The 18,024-nt window shown below is 34.7% G+C and overlaps 2 protein-coding genes across 2 annotated transcripts; both read left to right on the top strand.

The window, feature by feature from the left end:
* The first annotated feature begins 1,460 nt into the window (after positions 1-1,460).
* On the top strand, positions 1,461-2,561 carry LOC115949818 (F-box/kelch-repeat protein At3g06240-like). Its single transcript, XM_031067092.1, has one exon. The coding sequence runs from the start codon at positions 1,461-1,463 to the stop codon at positions 2,559-2,561; it is 1,101 nt and encodes a 366-aa protein (XP_030922952.1).
* Positions 2,562-2,648: 87 nt separating this feature from the next.
* Positions 2,649-3,512, top strand: LOC115949817. Its single transcript, XM_031067091.1, has one exon. The coding sequence runs from the start codon at positions 2,649-2,651 to the stop codon at positions 3,510-3,512; it is 864 nt and encodes a 287-aa protein (XP_030922951.1).
* The last annotated feature ends 14,512 nt before the right edge of the window (positions 3,513-18,024 follow it).

Below are 18,024 nucleotides of genomic sequence, written 5' to 3'. Positions count from 1 at the left end.
TATTTTATGTGAGATGGAGAGGATCATGTCAATAACGGTAGACATTCCACCCATTTCGTTGAATTTAAATGTTTAGTAGAATGTCTTGAAAAGAAAAGGAAAAAAAAAAGTCTGATATGGATGCTTCAAAGTTACTATGCTAATTTTTTGAAGAGATTAAGTTGAATACCACATTGGTTCAAACCTTACACCCAATGATTCATTGGTATGTATATTATTAAAGATATCAAGTCCAAATTTTAGTCAATGCCTAAATCTATTATATAAAACAAGACATGATTTTTGTATCGTATGAATACTATTAAATTTTTGTCTTAGAGATATCTAAACCTTAAAGGTTTGAATGTCCGATATCTAAACTAATGTATAAAACTAAAATATTGTTTCTAAGACATGATTTTTGTATAACTATAATTCTATTAAATTTTTGCGTTAAAAATATTCAAACTCTAAAGATTTAATTGGATGTCCGATATCCAAACTGAGATGTAGAATTGAAAATGTTTTCTTAAGACATATTTTCTAAACAACACGAAAAAGATTTACAATAGTGGGAGACCATTCAACATTGAGTCATTGACTAAGTCGAGATTTGGCCATGGATGTTAAAATCTGACCACAGGGGTTGAGATCTTCCTCACAGCCTCCCTTACCTACAAACCACTTTCTATAATCATTGACACGCCAACCGAGAATATAATGGATCCAACCATTAAACTTGTAGAGTCATTCAATTGATAACCTGATGATGATTGGTCAATGGTGGTTTGGGTTGGGAGTGAAAGGTTGAGATTCAACTTCAATCCATTCGAATTCTGATCAATGCTAACCAAAATCATTAGGGTTTCTTATATGAGAAAACCATCCAATAACTAAAATTTGCAAGAGATTTTTTCAAATATATTTCGTCCACATGATGTTAAAAAATCCTTTTGTTTAAGACATAAGGGTATCAACCTGTAAAAATAGAAATTTGAGTTTTGGGTATTTTGGGTTTTTTGAAAAGGAAATCAAAAGAGGGAAATATATATTGATGTGATGAAACAATCTTCTAATTTCACCCTCACTTTCCGCCAAGTATCTACATTGTTTACTATTTAGCTTTTGATGTCAAAGTTGCTCTAAGTTCTCTTTTTTGTTCGGAATTTTCTATTATTTCTAAGGATGTGATTTCATTTCTCACAATTTGGGCTCGTTAGGTTGCTCTTTGGGCTTTTTCTACAAAAAGATTGAGATGGGTTGGGTAACTTCTCTGCTATCTTTATAATTATCCTAATTTATTGAAAAAAAAAAAAGAAAAAAAAAAGAAGCAGCATCCAACCTAATACAATCCACTATGGCACGCTCTTGAGACAACCAGTGAAGTCACTCCTTCGATTCAGTTGCGTATCCAACTATGGCACGCTCTGATTACCAGTCCTAAATTCACCAGAATATTACTCTCTCAAAACCGCATGAACATGGTTGTTTTGACCAACGATTGCATTCCTCAAATCTTTGATTATGAAACACTATTATATCCTCCTCAAAACAACAACAGTGATGATGATGATGTTGTTTGTGACGAGGGATCTGAATTTGGAGCGATTGATGAGGCACTATCATATCCTCAAAACAACGACCAAGTTGTTTATGACGAGTATTCTGAATTTGGAGTTGACGTTGGTTTTCCATTGAGGGGTGCAAATAATGAAGATGTTTACACAAAGTTGTCTTCTTGCAATGGTTTGGTATGTGTTGAATTCTTCAACTGGAAACGAGAAATGACCGAAGTTTTGCTTTGGAAACCATCTACAAGAAGTTACAGGGAAATACCAAGATCAAGACCAACACCTCTTTCCTCTGAGTACTTCTCTTTTGGTTTCGGCTATGATTATTCCACTGATGATTACAAAATATTAAGGCCCTACCGCTTTTATCAGAATACTTTTCAAAAGAGGTTGAAATTCAACTTAACAGCAGATGATTTTCAGATCGAGATGTTTTCACTCAAGACCTTTAGTTGGAGGACTATCCAGGACAAGAACAATATCTGTACCCAGAAATTATCTCCTAGCCCATATAATAATATCAACCTAAATGGGGCTATTTATTGGATAGTTAAACCTCACAATAAGCCTTCGATCATTTATTTTGATTTAGCGGAGGAAATATTTCATGAATTGCCATGGCCATGCGCAGAGATTTTTGACTGTCACTATTCAGAGTTGGGGATTTTTGGACAGCATCTATGTCTATCTGTGACTGATGAAATTAACTTATGTGTTGAGCTATGGGTGATGGAGTCTAGCTGGACTAGATTGCTCACTATTCCATATTGGAGGAGTCTTAAATATTGTCCAAGGCAAAATCAGCACTCATTTTCCAAAGAGTGGATGTCAACTTCAGCTTTCCAAATTCTATTGGAAGTGATCTTTGCAATCAACTTCATTTTACGAACGCTCTCGAGAGAGGAAGAAGCAGAGTTGGTCAGGAGCAATAAGAAGGTTAAGGATAGTCAGCATGTCGAGTTCAGTGAGGGTCCCAGAGAGGAGTTTCCTTCGTCGGAGTACCATCGGTAAGACTCCAATACCGGAGTTTCTTTCAAGGACAAGTTAGTGGGTGTTTTACCAGGTGCGTACGTTAAAGCTTTTGATTTTGATAACCTTATGGAAGAGGATGAGGAGTCGGATGGTGATAGTGAAGCAGGGGAAGAGAAACTTCGAGAAGGTTGGGTCTCTGTCCAGCTGACGAAGGAAACGAAGCAACGCCTTAGGGGTACTTGGTCGAAGGCCATTATTGTTAAGCTTGTTGGAAGAACCATTGGTCTATCTTATATGCGCTCCAAACTAACCTACCTATGGAGGCCGACGGGTAGGATGGACTGTGTAGACCTTGGTTATGGGTTTTTTCTGGTAAGGTTCTTCTCCAAGGAAGACCTGGAAGCTGTACTAATGAGGGGACCGTGGTTTATAGGAGACCATTTCCTCTCCATTAGACCGTGGGAACCTTTCTTTAAACCTTCGACGGCGAATGTCTCTCTTATAGCTGTCTGGGTCAGGCTTTGCGAGCTTCCCTTTGAGCTCTATGAGACCGAGATGCTTAAACAGATTGGTGAATCAGTTGGTAAGGTCCTTAGGATTGATTCTCACACGGCTTTAGAGGCTCAAGGCCAATACGTGAGGTTATGCATTCAGATTGATATTAATAAACCTTTGGTGAACACAATCCTCATCGGTCGTTTCGAACAACCGGTGAGCTATGAAGGTATCCAAAACCTTTGTTTTTCCTGTGGTAGACTAGGACATAAAGTTGAAGCCTGTCCTTTCACCATTCGCAAGGGAGTAAAGCAAACGGCCTCTGTGGAGGAAATGCAGGTTGGTTTGGCGGACGCTCCACGCGAAGAGCATGCAGCTCAGTGTGCTTCGGCCAAGAGTGACACGCCTAATGTGTGTGAAGCAGCAGAGGAGGAGGGTGTGTACGGACCGCGGATGGTAGTGAAGAGGAGGGGGGTTAGTATTAATCGATTTTAATGAACCACTGATTGAAGAAGATAAATTTGGTGGCAGGGGGGTTAGTATTAATCGATCTTTGGCTTTCAAAGATTGTCTGGATTTTTGTAGTATGGTGGATATGGGGTTTTTCGGTCCAAGGTTCACCTGGAAAAATAAGAAAGATATCAATAATCTCATTTTAGAGAGAATTGATAGATTTTTTATAAACCCGGCTTGGTGTGTTCTCTACCCGGATGCTAAGGTTACTCATCTCCCACGCTGTCATTCTGACCACTGTTCGGTTCTTATGGAAGTTCTTCCTCACAGAGCAATGCACCTCAATAGGCCTTTCAGATTTCAAGATTTTTGGTTGTCGGATTTGTCTTTTCCCAATATTGTTTCAAATGCGTGGGGCAGTAATAGGAACCTGGCGGAGTCTATTGATATTTTCTCCAGGGAGGCAACTATTTGGAACAGAGACCACTTTGGGAATATTCATCAGAAAAAGAGGCGAATTATGGCTAGAATCTATGGCGCCCAAAAAGCCTTGTCCAACCATCCGTGCACCTTTCTTATTACTCTTGAGAACCAGCTGCAGCAAGAGCTTGAGACAGTTCTGGATCAAGAGAGAGATTTGTGGATGTTGAAGTCCAGGATTAACTGGATGGTTCAAGGGGACCGTAACACTTCCTTTTATCATGTGTCTGCTCTTGCGAGGAGGAAAAGGAATCATATTGCTTCAGTCAAGGATGAGGGGGGGAGTTGGATTACAGAGGAGAGAGATGTCATGGAGCATTTTAGAAGAGGCTTCATTTCCCTGTATTCCACATCTCTTGTGGAAGGCTTTCGGTCCCCAAATCATGATGTTCAATGGAGAGTGCAACTCTCTGATGAGGATAAGAATTCCATTGGTGCCTTGGTCACCCCTGAGGAAATTAAGAATGCCCTTTGGTCCATGAAGCCGTATAAGGCTCCGGGTCCAGATGGACTCCATGCGGGGTTTTTTCAACGTTTTTGGCTCTTGGTTGGGGATTCTGTAAGGGAAGAGGTCATGAGAGTCTTCACCTCTAGAAAGGTTCCTGCCTACCTTAATGAAACTCTTATTGCCCTAATTCCTAAAATCCAAGGTCCTGAAGTGATTGGAAATTATAGACCCATAAGTCTTTGCAACTCGGTTTATAAGATTGTATCTAAAATAATTGTTGCCCATCTGAGACCTCATTTGGAAAATCTTGTCTCTCCCTGCCAAGTTGCTTTTGTTCCGAGCTGAAGAGGAGCAGATAATGTCGTTATTGTCCAAGAGCTAATTCATACCATAGGGAGAGCTAAGGGAAGGAAAGGTTATATGGCCATCAAGATTGACTTAGAAAAGGCCTATGATAAGATTGAATGGAGTTTTATCCGAGATATGCTCATCTATTTCAATTTTCCAGACAACCTCATTGAGCTTATTATGAGTTGTGTTTCCACGGTGTCAACATCGTTACTCTTTAATGGTGGCTGTCTTGAGTCTTTCCACCCCTCAAGAGGTATTAGGCAAGGCGACCCCCTATCCCCGTATCTCTTTATTCTGTGTATGGAATTTTTGGGCCATCTTATTGAGGAGAAATGTGCTACTAAGCTTTGGTCTCCGGTGAAAGCTTCTAGGAGTGGACCCTCCTTTTCGCATCTTTTTTTCGCGAATGACCTGGTTCTATTTGCTAGTGCTGATCTGGAAAATTGTCATGCCATCAATGATGTTCTTCAAGATTTTTGTTCAAGTTCTGGGCAGAGTGTGAGTGAAGCTAAGTCGCGTGTTTTCTTCTCTCCAAATGTGGATCTTGACCAAAGAGATCTTTTTTCTGGTATTCTCGGGTTCAGATCAACTCCTAATCTTGGCAAATACTTGGGGTTTCCTTTAAAGCACCCAGGGGATCGTAGTCATGATTTTGGCTTCATTCTAGATAGAGTCAAGAAAAAACTTGCTGGTTGGAAAGCAAACCTTCTCTCTATGGCTGGCCGGGTGGTTCTCATCCACGCCTCCTCCTCTACCGTTCCTAACTATGCTATGCAGTATGTGAATCTCCCTAGTAAAATCCTTAACGGTATTGATAGAGTTAATAGAAACTTCCTTTGGGGTTCCTCAGAGCAAGTTAGGAAGATGCATTGGGTTAATTGGAAGGAAGTAACCAAACCCAAGGAGGCAGGTGGTTTGGGGTTGCAATCTGCTAGGGGAAGAAATACGGCGTTGCTGGCCAAGCTTAATTGGAGGCTTTACTTAGAAAATAATGCCCTTTGGGCTAAGGTGCTTAAGTTCAAATACTGCAATAGGCAGAGAGTTAGTTCAAGGAATGCTGCAAATCTCCCGTGTTCCCCTAATTGGAAGGGTATCAAGAGAGGGGAGGATACTTTCAAAAAAGGAGTCAAGTGGGTTCCGGGCCATGAAAGCAGCCTTAACTTCTGGACGGATTGCTGGATGAACCTTGGACCCATTAGATCACGCATCCAAGGTCCTCTCCCTCAAGAATTTGCTGATTTACAGATAAAAAATGTCTTGTCTTCGAATGGTTGGAATTGGAATGCTATTCCTTTTGATCTCCCCAAGGAAGTGATTTCTGATATCCTGGCTGTCCCCACTCCCCTTGTAGCTAGATGCAGTGATAAGATGGCTTGGAAATTCTCTCCTAAAGGGGGCTTTGATATGAAGAGTGCCTATTTACTTGCTACGGGCTTAATGGATGATGAATCTTTTTCAGGCTCCTGGATTTGGAAATTACCTGTTTTACCCAGAATCCAATTGTTCATTTGGAAATGTATGCATCACAGTATAAGTGTTAAGGATTGTCTAGCTAGTAGGGGGATCAATCTTGATACCACTTGCCCGGTTTGTCACTTAGATTCTGAATCTATCACTCACGCTCTCCGGGATTGCAGGATGATTAAACCTCTCTGGCTCAAGTTAGTTTCTCAATGCTTACAAGCCAACTTCTTCTCTCAGGGAATCAGAGATTGGCTAATAGCTAATGCTAATCTTAAATCCTCTCAAAATGCTACAGGTGTTCCTTGGAATATTTTATTCTCCTTTGCTCTCTGGTTGATCTGGAAACAGAGGAACGATATTGTCTTTGCCAACAAGAGAGTTAATCCTTACCTTTTCAAAACTATTTATTCGCAAGCTTCAGAGTTCTTTCTTTGTGCTGCGCAACCTGCTCGTAATAATCTTAAGGTGTTGAGACAGATCCGTTGGGAGAAGCCGGAAGTAGGCTGGGTGAAACTCAACACTGATGCTTCCTCCAACGCTACTCTTGGTTCGGCAGCAGGGGGAGGTTTGATAAGAGATGATAGGGGCAACTGGGTGGTTGGTTTCACTAGGAAATTGGGCAGGATTAATAGCTTTACCGCTGAGACCTGGGCGCTTCGTGATGGGTTGCTCCTTTGTTATCAATTGAAGCTCCCAGCTGTCATTGTTGAGCTGGATGCTAAGGCCCTGGTTGATGCTCTTAGCAACCCCTCCTATAGTAATTCAGTGATTTCTCCTCTCTTTGATGATTGTAAGCTCTTGGCTAGTCAAATTCCCCATATTCGATTTAGACATATCTATCACGAGGCGAACAAAAGTGCAGATAGATTAGCTTTTTCTGGCCTCACTCAACTTCAGGATTTTGTTGTCCATTCTACCCCGCCTGTGGATTTGGTTTCTTTTGTAACAGATGACTGTCTGGGTGTGGCTTCTAATAGGCTCTGCCCTGCTGTATTGGCTCCTTGCTAGTTTTTTCTTTAATAATACTTCCCTTTTACCAAAAAAAAAAAATATTGTCCAAGGCCAATATTTTTGTCAAACAGAAACAATATTGGTGAGCTGTTAATGCTAGATAGTAATCCTGATATTTATTTGGGTATGAACTTGACAATGTACAATTTGAAAGAAAACACCCGTAGAACAATATTCCGACCCTGTCAACCAAAAGAAGCCCCGTATGAGCCTCCAATAATTGCGGTAGCTACATATGTTGAAAGCCTTTACTCACTCGACGCCACCTGATGTGGAAGTATAAGAAGGCTGTAGCAGACTACAAAGTTATGATAGAAATTTCTTTCCTTTTTTTTGTTTTTGGTGTGGTGATTGTAAGAGGTTTTTAATGCATTTGATTTTGATATTATCCTCTGGTTTGAAGATGACAATCTGTGACTTTTATGCAAGTTATTGAACCATAGGATTTTCAGTTGTGCAACGTTCTGTGATGTTATCTTCTCATCTAATTTTTTGTCCGATTACTGTACATGTGGTTCAATTTCAGGTAGCATTAATTATGACAATCACTAAGTTGTGTGACATAGTTTGAATTGCTACTATTTATAGTTTCTTTTAGAACTTTTCTGCATGTGGAAACTTCTCCGTTTAATTCATTGGCCTAGTGTTGTTTTAGGATCTTGTATTGGAGGAGTGGGGGCATTTTGTTCAGATGCTGCTTCACCTCTTAGTTAGCAACTTGGGCAAGTTGGAAATTCTGGATAAGTAGGTTAAGGGCATCTTGGATGATAAGAGTCAACTCATATCTCTGTAAATATAAGTTTTTGAATGATAAATCAAGTCTTAATGCTTTGTATAAATTGGCTTTTGAAAGTTCTAAATTCTCGACTTAATTATATAGCTGAGTTGGCTGCAATTGTTTTTCTGGTACCAAGAGAATATACTTTATTGTGTTCTGTCACAAAGTAGAGCAAGTGCCCATAATTTTAGTTGGGCTTGGATGAGCTTTCTAAAATTTCATAGGTTTATTGTAAACTCAACAAACAAAAATATATTGGAATGACATATTACATATATTCTATATATATGCTTCTACATTATACTCTTCTTAAGTTTTTGTCTCACTGCAGTTTCTTTAGCAGCTACTCTAGTGATGCCAAAAGAGTTGAAAGGAGGCAGTACAAAATTAAACAAGTAATTGATGAGATAAACTGTAAGAGGCCCCCGTAGGACCAAAAATGTAAACAACTCATCATCTTAAGTGGGTAAGAGGGAGGGACCAAAGAACTCTAGTATATACTTATTGAATCATTGTATTTGGCAATATAAGATTTGTTTGGGATTAAGTTGGAGAGAAAATAATGATAACCTCAAACGATTCAACTTTAAAGCCAAACATATTAAAGAGAGGTTAAAACCAAGTTCAGATTTCGAGTCAATGACTTCCAAGGTTCAAATTTTTTCCCATTAGGTTGCTTTATTTTTGTAATCTTGAGTACAATGTATTATAGGACATTCAATAAACTCTTATAGATCAGTAGATTTTATTGTAAGTAGGTACTTTGACATAAGTAAGATTTCTTATACTTATAAACTCAATTTCCTGTTAGTAGATTCTTTGGGAGTGGTGACTTAAATATCACCCAGTGAGGTTTTGCCTATGAGGGTTTTCCCCATTGTGATCATATTTCCGTATCAAGCTTATTTTCATGTACCCTTAATTTATTTTGGTGATATGATTGTGCTTTAATATGATTTGTATGTAATTTGAATAACTAATCAACTTGGTTAATTGGTTTATTAATTGGGATCAATTTATAACTTAACAATAATAATACCAATTACTTGGAAGAGTGATATGTCAATGTTGTATCACTTTGAATACATATAATGAAAGTCATTTGAAAAACATAATGGTGCTTGCAAAGGAATTTTGCATAATTTTTTTTTTTTTTTTGGGGTCAATTGTTGGTTGTATTATATTATCGACATTACAAGTGTTATTATTATTTAAGCTTTTTTTTAGGGAATATTATTAATTAAGCTTATATGTCATTTTTCGTCCAAATTGGTCAAAAGAACATGTTAGGTAAAAATAATTTGATAAAATCAATAGTATATAGTGGTAGGGGTCTAATAAAGTCTAAACAGTGCTTTTCAGGATATCTTATATAATAAATTTTTGCAACACACATTGGGAGCATGGTCCGATTCATTTGGAAATACATACCAAGTAAAAGGAAATGGTTAAATTCTAGTTTGGACCCTTAGTTAACTAAATATCAGATTTATTGATAGATTGACATGTATATAATGGATTCTAAACATCAACCACAGTTATGGTCTGAAGTAATGAATATGAAGAACAATAAAATGAATTTGTGATCAAGGTGAGAAAAAAGGTTTCCCCCATCTAAAATGAATAAATTCATGATTTAAATTAAATATTATAAATCTAAAAATGTATCTATTATCCTAATATTTAATAATTTTAAATGACATGGCATTTTATACATTATTAGATTCAAGAGATGAAATATGAATCATGAAATGGACGCTTTTTATTTTACATGAGATGGAGAGGATTATGTTTAGTAATGGTGGACATTAAACCCATTTCACTAAATTTAAATGGTTGGTTGAATGACTTAAAAAAAAAAGGAAAAAAAAAAAAAATCTAATTTAGATGTCTTGAAAATTGTTAGTAGTTGGCATATCCTTTAACAAAATGCATTTTACTTAAAATTAATACTGAGATTGAAGCTTTTTGTGAGTAATAGGCTGTTTGTGTCTAGTTGGAGGAGATTTTTGAGCTGTGGTTGTGTAGAGGGGTGAGAAGAATATCTGGGATTAGATGAGTGTAGGCTGAAGATGATGAGTGGTGAGCTTAAGGAGAGTTGAATCACTAGCAAAAATGGCCAACGAATACAAAGTCTTAGAGGAGGGTAGCTAGGTTGTCTTTCTGATTAGTTGCTTATGTTTTTATAATGGAGATTAAGGAAGCATTTATTGACAAGAATCCAAAAATGTATGACTACCCAGAGGTACTGAATCAAGGTCAGGCTTTTTTTATCAGAAGTAGGAAAATTCATTTTAGGGGTTGCCTTGCTTCTTTGGGTAATGATGGGATTTTAGAGTGTTTTTGCATTAAATGCCAGGATTTGGGGCAAAGCTTAATTATTATGATTGAGGTATGTATCAAGAGCGAATCTTAATACTGCAACTGAGATTCGGACCCTTGAGAATTAAGATTTAACACCCCCAAGCCAGGTGTCAAGCTTTAGTCTACTTCAGGGGATTCCGCTAGAGATCCTTTTATGCCCTCCAAACCATATGTTCCCAATTTTTCCCCTTTAGGATTCATGAGCTTGGCATATGAATCACGTCTTGAATGTTTTTAACATTTATAGCATCAATTTGTTGAAGTTTGGTTTCAGCTCCCCTTCCGCTGGAGGTGCAGTCTTGAGGAAGATGATGGAGTCCCTTCATCCTTTTGACTTCAGCTGATATGACAGCCCTTGAGCACTATTCACGTCAGGCAGAAGGTGGCAGAAAATTGATGGGACAGCCCTTAGTCCATTTTCAAAGGCTTGGTTCCCTTGTATGAGTACCCAGTTGCTCTTTTTGGTTATGAATGAACAAGGGCTGTTTGTCCACTCTCCTTTGCTTGCTGTTGGTGTTTTTTGCTTGGGCTTGCTCACATGGGCTGGGTTGTGTGCACATGTTGCCATGGGCTTTCATTCCTCATAGACTTTTATTAGTAAATATTTTGGGGTTTTTCATAAATACTTGCAATGGGCTTTTGGGCAATTAGTTGTAATGTTTGAAACAATAGGACAAGTTTCAAAATACTTTTGTAAATAATATTTACTTTGATGAATTCCATGTTGCAATAATGTTCATGGTTTCTAATAATCGCATCATAACTTAAATGATGATCTTGTGGGTTTGAATGTTTACCATTAGTGTCGAAGGCGTTTATTATGGATGTTGCGATGCAAATGATGTCCATGTATTTCATGGGTTTATAACATGAAATAAATATATGTCATGGGTCTAACAATCATAACTTTTCATGGGCTTTTACAAGATGATTGTCATGGGTTTTGAGAATAGATAATTCATAAATTCCATGAGCTTGTAATATTATAATAATATGTTTAAGAATTTAAAGTATTGTTCATTATCAAATTTTTAAGTGAAATAATTATGATATAGTATTTTGTCAAGTATTAATAACCTTGGGCTTTTGATAGAATAGTGCCAAGTAGTTAGCTTGGGTTTTTAATAGTGCCAACGCAAGTTGGGCTTTTGATATTGCCAGTGAAAATTGGACTTTGATATTGCCAATGAGAATTAGGCTTTAAATTATACCAATGTAAGTTGGGCTTTTGATATTGCTAATGAGAATTGGGCTTTGATGTTGTCAATGAAAATTGGGCTTTAAATAGTGCCAACGTAAGTTGGGCTTTTAATATTGCCAATGAGAATTGAGCTTTGATGTTGCCAATGAAAATTGGGTTTTGGATAAATAAATTGCCATGGGTTTAAATCATGGGCTTTGATCATGGATTTGAATCCCATTGATAAAATTGTTTTGTCATGGACTTGAATCATGGGCTTCTCAAATATTGCATAAGTATTCTTGAGCTTTAAATAGAATATGATAATAAAATTGGATAAGATATGAGTTTTCGGGCTTTTTTTTTGTGATATTTTATATCATAACCCAATTTAGATAATGAGATATGAAACATTTGTGATTAACATAATAATAGAGCAAAAAATATTTGGGAAAACCCAATAACTTATTAGTGATGTTTGAAAATAAATAGGTGGTACCCAAATAAAATTAGGTGTAAAAAGAAAGTACCCTAACAATCACAAATTGGAGATTTGTGCAATTGAAGAAGTCTTTACAAAGTCAAGTCCAATTTGGGATTGGTGTAAGGATTCTACTATATGTAGGTACTTTGGGATAGACCAGGAGGGCAAGATTCCTTATATTTGTAATCACTTCATTAATTAGTGGATTTTTAGGAGTGATGACCTGAAATTCACCCGGTAGAGTTTTTGCCATGTAAAGGTTTTCTCTATTAGTCAACAAATTACTGTGTCAAATTTACTTTCTACTACACTCTAAATTATTTGGTGATTTGTTTGTGTCTCCACGTTATTTGCATGTAATTTAATCTAAATAATCAACTTGAGTAATTGAATTAATTAGCTGAGGTCAATATATAATTAAAGTTTATAAACTAGGGTTAAACATGTTAATTCCTTGCGCTCTCTATCTCCTTGTCATCTTGCACTTTATTATTATTATTATTATTATTATACACTTTTTTTATTTTTTGAGAAACAAACACACATAGGAGAGGGAAAGTTTTCTTATATACTTGATCATGGTATCAAAGTAATGTTCCACCTTTATTATTATTATTATATGGTATTAGAGTCATGTTTAATCTTCGCTAATATATACTTTTCTATTAAAACAAAGTATAGATGTAATTATAATTTTATCAAATTATGTTGACAATTATTATCTTAAAACATTACGTTATAAGTCATCTTTACTAAGAACAGAATGTTTATGGTTCTAATTGATAAAATAGGATTATCTCTAGTGATGTAGTCTGTCGAGTTAATTTGTTTGAGCTTTGGCTGATAGATTGTTCTGCGTTTGTTGGTGGACTGGTGGGTTCTTCAGTGTGAAACCTGATCCTTTTTGGTGTGAAACTGCTCGACCGCATCTTCCCCCTTTTCTCTTTGACGGTCACCAGAGTTTGCAGTTGTGGGAGACCATTTGATGCCAATTAAGCTGAGATCTTCCTTACCATTTGATATCACCATCTCCTTCGCCTCTCTATACCTTGCCATCATTGTTGACTCAATTCGACAAATTCGACTATCAAATTGGTTGACCCTTTCGATTAATAACACAATGATGATCAATTGGCAATGACTTGTTTTCTTCCAACCCAATATGGTCGAGTCGAGTGGCATGTTAAAGTTCAATTTGATCCCTTCGATAATTGATCAGCCCTACCTCAAATCCAGGGTTTAGTTTATGAGAAAATAATGACTGAAATTTATATATAAGAGCTTTTTCCACATAATATTCTGCATGAAGGAAAGTAATCTTTTATAACAAGTCTATTGTCACAAATTTCACAATTATTGAGGCAAGAAATTGTTTTTTTTTTGTAAGTAAAAAGTTTATGTTAGTGGTAAGCTTAAATAAAAACCAATAAAAACATGTCAACTTAATTATTATGAAAAACTAATCGCAAACCTAGGCGATATTTGGGTAAATGAAATATAATTTTATAAGAATATAATGTAAAATTTGTTAGTTAAATAGTACGTGTGTTATTTAAAATAGTTACTATTTTATAAGTTTTGTGTAATGGAAGATATAATGAATTTTACATTCAACAACAATATACATAGTGATGTATAAATTTATATGAAAAATGTAATCTTGTAAAAAGATTTTACATCATTATAATATATTTTTTATAAAAATGGAGAAGATGTTATTAAAACAATTTTTTATTTAAATATACTATAATCAGTTGACTAATTTGATCATATCCAAGAATATTAAAAAAGAATGTACATCATCATTTTATGGAACACACGTAAGATGTTATATTAAGTGTGCATTTGAGTTAGGATTAAAAATTAAAATTATTTCACTATTTAACTTATTTTTGCTATTATTCATAAGTCTCACTGCACTTTTTGACACTATTCATGGGCCCCACTGTACTATTTCAACTAACTTTTATCTTTATTTACAATACTTTTAGCAATAATTTTTTAATGTTTGCAAAATAAGCAGTATCCAAACACACCTTAAGATTAAATTATTATATAATTTTACAATTGTAGAATTAATTTTTTCTTTTCAAATATAAATATAATTTCTATATTATTAAAACATAAAATTTAAGGTAATCTTTTGAATATTTATCATTTTTATAACTTTTCTAGAGCCCATATCTTTAATTTTTATGCTTATTTTATTTATATTTTTAGCCCAAAACTAAAGGGTTGGGCCCAAATAGAATAAAATTTCATATTTTTCAACCCAAAAATTAAGAAAAAATAAAAATAAAAATTTGAGCACAATACTGAAAAAGCAACCTACCAAAAAAAAAAAAATCAATATAAGTCCCGATTAATACAAATTCCAAAATGGACCAATAGACTGAATGAGACCGAAGTGGATTGAATTAGACCAAATTGGACTGCAGTGGACCAAAATATTACACTAACGTGGCTTGAAAGGAGCGTAACGAAAATAAATACTAGGTTTTAACTTTTAGATATTATATAGATGTTGTGTTTATAGCATTACTCAATCTCATTATTTGAGTTTCTTCTCAAAAAAAAAAAAAAAAAAAAAAAAAAATCTCTTTGTTTGAGTTGTAAGAATGTCAGCAAAAATTTCCACCTCTTGCAAAAATCTCCATAAAATATACTTTTACGTTGATCATATCTCTGAATAAATTTCCAAATCACAAATTACAAATACAGTTCATCATAATGTCAAGATCAAAACCAGGAGGTTGTTATTTTGGGCCTTAAGAGCTGACCAAAATTGACAATAGTTCCATGTTCCTAATTGCGAGTGTTGGGCTTTTTATTTTATTTTTTATTTTTTTTAGAATAAGCATTTCCAAACCAAAAGAAAAAATGAGGATAGGATTGTGTACCAATCACCTCTTCTTGAACTTGTAAAAATGAGAGTTTTGCACATTGGATACGATATTTTAATGTAAGCATTGTTCAAATAAAAATCATTTGTCCCACAATAGGTGTTTTATTTTATGCTTTGCTAAAAGGGGAAATACCTTTTTTTGGACGTGTGACATATTACAATTGGGGGAGCACCCAGATTAGGACACAGGAATTTTTATCAATATTGGCTCCTAATCATATCCTCTTTTTCGGTTGCTTTTATTTTTTTTTTAAGTAAACAGTTGTTGGGAAATTTAGACCCCGGTTGATAAAATTAACAAGTTTTAAACCCAAATTGTTAATTAGATTTATTATGAATAAAACTTGTTAAAACAAACAAATATCAATATCATGTCAAAATCATGCAGCGGAAAAATAAATAAGACAAGATATGATGACCCATGAAAACCAATAAAACAAACTAGTTTCACAGTAAAAAACTTGGGGGGAAACCTTCTTGAAAAGCAATTCACTATAGTAAAGAGAAGTTTCAGATCTAGTACAAAACCTTTGTCCCTAGATTCTACAATCCCCATAGATGAACTCACAACAGAAACCTTCTACCACTTCAGAACTTCTAAACTCTTCAATATACGAACGCCACCCTTTTTGCACGGATCCCAGTACATGACTAACCAATGATGCACGGCTCCCAGTACGTGACTAACACACCAACTAGAAGAAGATGTTGGCTGCAAAGTTCTTCACTTCATCAACAATGAAGATCAAGAAGCATTTGGTTACAAAACCCTAAAGGCACAAAGACGTAGTGGTTTCTTTTTAGAGAGAATAAGGCATCAGTCACCTTTTGCATATGTTCTCCTTGTATTCTCTTATGTGATGGCCTCTAAAATAAGTCTTATATATGTCTAGGGTTAAGAGAAAAGAAGTCCCAAAGACACATTCACAAATTCCAAGAAAACAAATCAGAATTTCTGATTCTTTCTTAAACCTCGACAGATAAAGAGGTATCAAGCAAGTGTCAAGCAGGTGTCGAGGGGTTAGAAATTTTCTCGATCGATCGACCTAGCTATCGAGAGGTGTCGAGATTGCGATAAGAAGCAACTAAAGAGCTCGACAAATAATCCAGGTGTTGAGAGGTGTCTAGTAGCTATCGAGCTTTAAAATTCAGCACTTTCTCACTTGATTCTTGGATAGACTTGCATGGTTTTAACACTTGAAATTGAAACTTTGTTTCTTGAAGTATTAAAAACACCTAAATCTACCTAATTACAAGTAAAGTGCGTTTTGTTAAAGGATTAGCCAATTACATAAAATAGTAACATATGTTCCTAACAAGTAAATCACATATGTCCTAATAGTAATAGTGTTTTAAACCAGGTTTATAATACATTACATAACCAGAATATAACTACAAAAGAGCCTAACTTTTGTAGTTGTAGACTGGGGTTATAAAAATTGGACAATAGACACACACAACCAATGTGAGATAAACATCCCTATTTTATTTTTTTGAGTAAACAGTAATACTTATTAGAATACACACGAAAATAATAATAGTGTTTTAAAATGGGTTTATAATATATTACATAATCAGAGTACAACTACAAAAGGGTTTAACCTTTGTAGTTGTAGACTGAGGTTATAAACAGCGGACACTAGACACACACAACCAATGTGGGATAAACATCTCTATTTTCTTTTCTTTTCTTTTTTGAGTAAATAGTAATACTTATTAGAACACACACGAAAATAATAATAGTGTTTTAAACTGGGTTTATAATACATTACATAATCAGAGTACAACTACAAAAGGGCCTAAATTTTGTAGTTGTAGGTTGTAATAATTATTAGAACACACACAAAAATAATAATAGTATTTTAAACCGGATTTATAATATATTACATAACTAGAGTACAATTACAAAAGGGTTTAACCTTTGTAGTTGAAGACTGGGGTTTTAAACAGTGGACACTAGACACATACAACTAACGTGGGATAAACATCCCTATTTTTTTTTTTTTTTTTTTTGAGTAATATGTACCATGGAAGCATCTTTTTTTTAGGTCTGAAGCTTTATGAAATCTTTTATATTGAAGAGAAAACAATAATAAATAGGCAAGTTTATTGGTGGGCTTTGTTGGCTAATAGATCTCGGCAGCCATCCTTGAATGAAAGTTAATTATCCAGTCTTGGGGAATTGCACAATGGTTAGTTTGTTAACAAAAATGGGTATCGACTTATCTTAATTTTTAAACACCAAGTGCATTGGTTTTATATATAAACACAGAACATAATACGTAGATATAAATCAATCATGAATTGCAGTTTTACATTAAGGAGAAGTTTGGCTTACCGTGATGTTATATTATGCCCTAATATTATATTATTGTAATTTTATATTAATATAATCTTAATACATGAATACAACATTACACTATTTAGGAATGTGATGAAATTAATTAAGATAATATGATATATTTTGTAATTTTAGATTATGGTAATATTAGAAAAAATAAAATAAACTAAAATCTTTAATGTCACATTATTGTAATGTGCATCATAGTGAATCAAATGCCCCCTAAGCCTATAACAATAACATTAGGAAGTACTCATCATGACCATGAAGCTCAAACAATTTATAAGGTTGCTCTTTTTGACTAAACTACGACTCCTTTTCTTAGGAAATTATACTACACTAGTTGTGGATCTGCATGGATCCGCGTGTTATGCTATATAATATTTTAAGGTGGTCTCATTAAATTTATTTTTTGCAATTTGGACAAATTTAATTAAGAGTGGTGTATTTCATATTCTTACTTTTATTTATTATAAGAAAAATCATAAATGTAATAAATATAATTTTTATTGTACCGAAATGAAAATAATAGATTTTTTCTTAGGAATTCAAAAAGTAAGTTAGTGAAAATATTAGTTTTTTAATAAAATTTATTTATAACGTTTTGTGAATTTTTAAAAAGTATATAGAATTTTGAAATTATTTTTTAGGTTTAAACAAACTTTCTCAAACCCAATTTTTTTATTGTGCAATCCGAAACACCAAAAAAAAAAATCTCAAAAATTAATAAAACTCAACAAAATTACAA

This window comes from Quercus lobata, chromosome 6 (genome assembly GCF_001633185.2).
Source record: "Quercus lobata isolate SW786 chromosome 6, ValleyOak3.0 Primary Assembly, whole genome shotgun sequence".
Taxonomy (NCBI): Eukaryota; Viridiplantae; Streptophyta; class Magnoliopsida; order Fagales; family Fagaceae; genus Quercus; species Quercus lobata.
This window is presented reverse-complemented; position numbering and strand designations above follow the sequence as displayed.

Coding starts and splice junctions, on each gene's coding strand:
- LOC115949817 (XM_031067091.1), top strand. CDS start 2,649: ATGGAAGAGGATGAGGAGTCGGATGGTGATAGTGAAGCAGGGGAAGAG.
- LOC115949818 (XM_031067092.1), top strand. CDS start 1,461: ATGGTTGTTTTGACCAACGATTGCATTCCTCAAATCTTTGATTATGAA.